Source organism: Eucyclogobius newberryi, unplaced genomic scaffold, assembly GCF_026437365.1.
Source record: "Eucyclogobius newberryi isolate DKJ021-1_F unplaced genomic scaffold, fEucNew1.0.hap1 SCAF_76, whole genome shotgun sequence".
NCBI classification, from domain to species: domain Eukaryota; kingdom Metazoa; phylum Chordata; class Actinopteri; order Gobiiformes; family Gobiidae; genus Eucyclogobius; species Eucyclogobius newberryi.
The window spans coordinates 231,157-237,903 of record NW_027316456.1 but is presented as its reverse complement, the minus strand read 5'-3'; the positions used below and the strand labels follow the sequence as shown (position 1 = coordinate 237,903).

The 6,747-nt window shown below is 47.2% G+C and overlaps 1 protein-coding gene across 1 annotated transcript in view; it reads right to left on the bottom strand.

Annotated features, from left to right (window-relative positions):
- Positions 1 to 2,373: 2,373 nt before the first annotated feature.
- The window catches only part of arhgap5 (Rho GTPase activating protein 5), a 70,442-nt gene continuing 66,068 nt past the window's right edge, over positions 2,374 to 6,747 (bottom strand). Inside the window, exons 6-7 of the mRNA XM_072436175.1 lie at positions 5,487 to 5,592; positions 2,374 to 4,561 (exon numbers count right to left, since the gene is read on the bottom strand). Of these exons, the coding sequence (XP_072292276.1) occupies positions 4,246 to 4,561; positions 5,487 to 5,592 (422 nt within the window). The 3' untranslated portion in view covers positions 2,374 to 4,245. The remainder of the gene's footprint in view (positions 4,562 to 5,486; positions 5,593 to 6,747) is intronic.

Below are 6,747 nucleotides of genomic sequence, written 5' to 3'. Positions count from 1 at the left end.
GAGTTTAGGAAAAAGAATCATCTTTATTTGAAGTTTATGGAGCGTGTGATCTGTGTTTGTGACGTCCAGAGCCACGACCATGAGACGAGAGCGAGAACCCACAACCTTCTGGAAACATGTCCAACATCTGCATCACCAGATCATCCTCCCACCAGCAGCAGAAGCAGGGCACAAGACCCGGTTTAGTCCTGGTTTAGTCCTGGTTTAGTCCTGGTTTAGACCTGGTTTAGTCCTGGTTTAGTCCTGGTTTAGACCTGGTTTAGTCCTGGTTTAGTCCTGGTTTAGTCCTGGTTTAGTCCTGGTTTAGTCCTGGTTTAGACCTGGTTTAGTCCCGGTTTAGACCTGGTTTAGTCCTGGTTTAGTCCTGGTTTAGTCCTGGTTTAGTCCTGGTTTAGTCCTGGTTTAGACCTGGTTTAGTCCTGGTTTAGTCCTGCTTTAGTCCTGGTTTAGTCCTGGTTTAGTCCTGGTTTAGTCCTGGTTTAGACCTGGTTTAGACCTGGTTTAGTCCTGGTTTAGTCCTGGTTTAGACCTGGTTTAGTCCTGGTTTAGTCCTGGTTTAGTCCTGGTTTAGACCTGGTTTAGTCCTGGTTTAGTCCTGGTTTAGTCCTGGTTTAGACCTGGTTTAGTCCTGGTTTAGTCCTGCTTTAGTCCTGGTTTAGTCCTGGTTTAGTGCCTCTTCTGCTTCAGACTCTTTAGTGTTTTTCTGCTTCAGATGAAACAGAAAACACACAAAATGAACCACTTTTCATCAAACGCACTTCAACATGAGACGTGTCGGTTCAGCCCAGTTTACCCCGGCCCGGCCCACCTTCCATGACTCTGTGCAGTCTGGTACCGTAGCCATGGAAACCGCTCACAACAAACCAGCAAGATAAAAGACTGACCGAAGTATGAACAGCATTATTTCCAGATATATTTAATGTTAAAAGAGCTGGACCAATCAGAGCTCAGTGTTGGAGCTGGACCAATCAGAGCTCAGTGTTGGAGCTGGAGTTAAAATGTAAAGTGTAAAGTGTAAAGTTAAAGTAAAGTGTAAAGTTAAAGTAAAGTGTAAAGTTAAAGTAAAGTGTAAAATGAAAGGAAAGTAAAGTGTAAAGTTAAAGTAAAGTGTAAAGTTAAAGTAAAGTGTAAAGTTAAAGTAAAGTGTAAAGTTAAAGTAAAGTGTAAAGTTAAAGTAAAGTGTAAAACGTATAGATTTGGATCGTAAAAAACAAACAACAATCGAGTCTGTAGAAAATGACAGGAAGTGACATCACACCAGGAACACTCACGTTTATGCAGAATTTACACAAAGAAACAACTTTTTGACTCTAAACATGAATTCAACAAAATAAAGTCGCTCTTGTATATTTTTATTTGTCAAATTTAAAAAGAATGGTGATGAGTTTTGGCCCAGTGTTTTCTGGGTAATTTCCTATTGTGATGTCATCAATTACAAGCAGGAAGTGAAATTATAAACCTAATAATGTGCTGTTCTGGGATGACATTTGAAATATTTTTTGGCAAACACATATTTCCTGGTCAGTGTTTGAGAACGAGCGGTCAGAGCGGTCGGACGAGCGGTCAGACCAGCGGTCGGACGAGCGGTCAGAGGAGCGGTCAGACCGGCGGTCGGACGAGCGGTCAGACTAGACCGGCGGTCAGACGAGTGGTCGGACGAGCGGTCAGACCGGCGGTCGGACGAGCGGTCAGAGGAGCGGTCAGACCGGCGGTCGGACGAGCGGTCAGACTAGACCGGCGGTCAGACGAGTGGTCGGACGAGCGGTCAGACCAGCGGTCGGACGAGCGGTCAGAGGAGCGGTCAGACCGGCGGTCGGACGAGCGGTCAGACTAGACCGGCGGTCAGACGAGTGGTCGGACGAGCGGTCAGACCAGCGGTCGGACGAGCGGTCAGAGGAGCGGTCAGACCGGCGGTCGGACGAGCGGTCAGACTAGACCGGCGGTCAGACGAGTGGTCGGACGAGCGGTCAGACCAGCGGTCGGACGAGCGGTCAGAGGAGCGGTCAGACCGGCGGTCGGACGAGCGGTCAGACTAGACCGGCGGTCAGACGAGTGGTCGGACGAGCGGTCAGACCAGCGGTCGGACGAGCGGTCAGAGCGGCGGTCAGACCAGCGGTCAGACCAGCGGTTAGAGCGGTCGGACTTGCGGTCAGAGGCACTTTCAGCCTCAGCTCGTCTTCTGGACGTTGCATATTGGAAAGTGTTGATGAAAAGTCTGGTTCACTCACAAACATCGCCCAGAGCGAGTCCCGACTACGAGTTAGATTTATAGAGCTTTACTTATATATATCTGTCTATAGGAAAAACAAACTATTTGAAACAAAAATATGATGATTTCGGACAGAAATAAAAAGGCGAGGTTTGGATAAAATCCTTTACAAGTTCATATTATTTTGTCTTTTTTTCTCCTTAAAAGTTGCACTAAAACAGAGACATGCAAAAACAGGGAAGAACGCAGCGCCTCCTAGTGGTTCACGAGGGATCAGGCCGAGTTGTGTCGCCCACAGCGAGCTCGACTAACCCGGGTCTAAACTGGGCCTAAACCGGGTCTAAACCGAGTCTAATCCAGGTCTAAACCGGGTCCAAACCGAGTCTAATCCGGGTCTAAACCAGGTCTAAACCGGGCCTTAAATGGGAAATCCAAAGATTTTATATTATTTATAATATAATATTTTTTTAGGTTTTTAATGATTTTCTTGTTTCGTGTTTTCATTTGTGACTAAAACCTGATGTAAATAAACATCATTTACAACCAGGAAGTAGAATTATGAACCTAAAAACACTCACATGTGTCTTTAGTGGTTTGACGTTCAGTCATTATTTCTGGAACATGAAATTTGGACTTGAAATGTTGGATTTTTCACCTCCATTTAATCGTTTTTGGTGTGTTTTAAAATCACATTTTCCTCAACTTAAAGTAAAAACTCGCTGCGAACGACAAAACTCCAGCTCTTTTTCCTTTGGGCTGTTTCCTTGGCGATTACATTTTTGCATTGATTTCTCTGCTACAATTCGATTATTTGAGATTCTTTCGTCGACTTTCACCAGGTTCAGATCCGCTCCGGACGCAGCGCCAAAACCAAGAAGTACAAAACATCTGGAAAAATCATAGCAAAGGAGCGCGGACACCGAGCGTGCATGTGCTGTCCAGGAGGGGGCGCAGTTCACAGCGGCGGAGCTACAACGGCCGTAAATCCACCGAAAACAACTCCAAAATCAAAAATAATCCACGTTCTTTTTGTTATAAATCCTTTGTGCGTGAAAGTCACAGTGGAGGAACGAAACATGGCTTTGACCCAGTGTGAAGTCCATTTCCCGGGTCAGAAATTGCAGAAGTTTAAAGCAAAAGAAGCAGGGAAGACTCTTAATCCCAGAATCCACCCGAAAAGTCAAAAATATCCACAGTTTTTAATCCCTTTTTTGGGTCGGGCCCCGGACCGAGCGCGGGACAGTCGTGTGCTTTTGGTGAAGGGTCACGGCCGCGCGGTGGACGTTATGTGCCTAAAGGTCCAGCGTGCGGAAGAGTCCAGAAGGTCTCGGGTCCGGGACGAGCCCGGCGGTGGCGAGGGGCGGAGTCTCGTCCCCAGAATGTGTCGTCCAAAGTCGTCAGAGAAAGTGGAAAACGAGGAGTTTGTTCTGGTTCACGAGTGGTTAGTTTGGCTAGCTTAATCTCTTTAATATAATTTAATATTCATAAAAGGTGGAGTGTGTTTAGTCCTGGTTTAGTCCTGGTTTAGTCCTGGTTTAGTCCTGGTTTAGTCCTGGTTTAGTCCTGGTTAAGTCCCATTTTAGTCCCATCTTAGACCTGGTTTAGACCTGGTTTAGTCCCGGTTCAGTCCCGGTGTAGTCCTGGTTCAGTCCCGGTTCAGTCCCGGTGTAGTCCCGGTGTAGTCCCGGTGTAGTCCTGGTTCAGTCCCGGTGTAGTCCCAGTTCAGTCCCGGTGTAGTCCCGGTGTAGTCCCGGTGTAGTCCCAGTTCAGTCCCGGTGTAGTCCCGGTTCAGTCCCGGTGTAGTCCTGGTTCAGTCCCGGTGTAGTCCCAGTTCAGTCCCGGTGTAGTCCTGGTTCAGTCCCGGTGTAGTCCTGGTTCAGTCCCGGTGTAGTCCCGGTGTAGTCCCGGTGTAGTCCCGGTGTAGTCCTGGTTCAGTCCCGGTGTAGTCCCAGTTCAGTCCCGGTGTAGTCCTGGTTCAGTCCCGGTGTAGTCCTGGTTCAGTCCCGGTGTAGTCCCAGTTCAGTCCCGGTGTAGTCTCAGAGCAGGGGCTCGGGCTGCAGGTGGTGCTGGATCTGTGGCTGCAGAGGTGGAGGCAGCTGCAGGGGGAGCAGCGCCTCCACCATGCTGTGGCAGTGAGGAGGTGGAGTGCCTTCACTGCTGGAACTCTCGGCCACTTCTCCTCCGTGGAAGAAGTAATCGCTCTGAAGGATGAAGCACTCGACCACCGACTGGTTCAGTTTGGTGGTCGAGAGCGTGTCCATGTTCTCAAAGTCCGGACGCATCAGGGTCGGCCAGAAGCAGATGGAGAGGTTATCAGGGGTCATCAGGGTCATCTTACTGTGCTGGCTGACCCTAAACACACACATGAGGGTTAGACCTGGATAAGACCTGGTTTAGTCCTGGTTTAGTCCTGGTTTAGTCCTGGTTTAGGCCTGGTTTAGACCTGGTTTAGACCTGGTTTAGTCCTGGTTTAGTCCTGGTTTAGTCCTGGTTTAGGCCTGGTTTAGACCTGGTTTAGTCCTGGTTTAGGCCTGGTTTAGACCTGGTTTAGACCTGGTTTAGACCTGGTTTAGTCCTGGTTTAGGCCTGGTTTAGACCTGGTTTAGACCTGGATAAGACCTGGTTTAGTCCTGGTTTAGTCCTGGTTTAGTCCTGGTTTAGTCCTGGTTTAGGCCTGGTTTAGACCTGGTTTAGACCTGGTTTAGTCCTGGTTTAGACCTGGTTTAGACCTGGTTTAGTCCTGGTTTAGGCCTGGTTTAGACCTGGTTTAGACCTGGTTTAGTCCTGCTTTAGTCCTGCTTTAGTCCTGCTTTAGTCCTGGTTTAGTCCTGGTTTAGTCCTGCTTTAGTCCTGCTTTAGTCCTGGTTTAGACCTGGTTTAGACCTGGTTTAGTCCTGCTTTAGTCCTGGTTTAGGCCTGGTTTAGTCCTGCTTTAGACCTGGTTTAGACCTGCTTTAGACCTGGTTTAGACCTGGTTTAGTCCTGGTTTAGACCTGGTTTAGTCCTGCTTTAGTCCTGCTTTAGTCCTGGTTTAGACCTGGTTTAGTCCTGCTTTAGTCCTGCTTTAGTCCTGGTTTAGTCCTGGTTTAGTCCTGGTTTAGTCCTGGTTTAGACCTGGTTTAGTCCTGGTTTAGTCCTGCTTTAGTCCTGCTTTAGTCCTGGTTTAGACCTGGTTTAGTCCTGCTTTAGTCCTGCTTTAGTCCTGGTTTAGGCCTGGTTTAGTCCTGCTTTAGTCCTGCTTTAGTCCTGGTTTAGTCCTGGTTTAGTCCTGGTTTACCTGTTCAGGTGAGTGATGATGTATTTAAACACGTTGTAATTCACTGGAGGAAACTTCTTCACGATTTCCCTCAAAACCAGAAGTCGTTCCATAAAATCCACGATTTCTACAAAAACAGATTTGACAGATTTTAAAGACAAAATAAAGACTAAATATTTCTATTTCATGTCTTTTGTCTTAATCCCATAAATATAAAGTGGTCCTGTAGTTCCTTATCTCAAACAGCAGAGGGAGCTCCAGTATTAGGTTTAAAATGTTAAACAGAAACTACATAAACTGCAGAGAAATGTTTTATATTCAATCAAATGAGACTAAATTCAGCTCTAAATGTCAGATTCTGATGATAATTACAATGATTAAGTGACATCAGATCTAAATGAAAATGTTAATCTGTAGATTAATGACATAAAACTATTGTGCGTCAATATTTCTGTGAGAATTTGTCCTTCAAAATCTCAACAAATAAATTTAAATGTTTTATATAAAAAAAACAATACAAACTCAAAAGGGCCTATTGTACCTCCTCAAGAGGGCCTAGTTTACCTCCTCAAGAGGGCCTAGTTTACCTCCTCAAGAGGGCCTAGTTTACCTCCTCAAGAGGGCCTAGTTTACCTCCTCAAGAGGGCCTATTTTACCTCCTCAAGAGGGCCTATTGTACCTCCTCAAGAGGGCCTATTGTACCTCCTCAAGAGGGCCTAGTTTACCTCCTCAAGAGGGCCTATTGTACCTCCTCAAGAGGGCCTAGTTTACCTCCTCAAGAGGGCCTAGTTTACCTCCTCAAGAGGGCCTATTGTACCTCCTCAAGAGGGCCTATTGTACCTCCTCAAGAGGGCCTATTGTACCTCCTCAAGAGGGCCTAGTTTACCTCCTCAAGAGGGCCTAGTTTACCTCCTCAAGAGGGCCTAGTTTACCTCCTCAAGAGGGCCTATTTTACCTCCTCAAGAGGGCCTATTGTACCTCCTCAAGAGGGCCTATTGTACCTCCTCAAGAGGGCCTAGTTTACCTCCTCAAGAGGGCCTATTGTACCTCCTCAAGAGGGCCTAGTTTACCTCCTCAAGAGGGCCTAGTTTACCTCCTCAAGAGGGCCTATTGTACCTCCTCAAGAGGGCCTATTGTACCTCCTCAAGAGGGCCTATTGTACCTCCTCAAGAGGGCCTAGTTTACCTCCTCAAGAGGGCCTATTGTACCTCCTCAAGAGGGCCTAGTTTACCTCCTCAAGAGGGCCTAGTTTACCTCCTCAAGAGGGCCTATTGTACCTCCT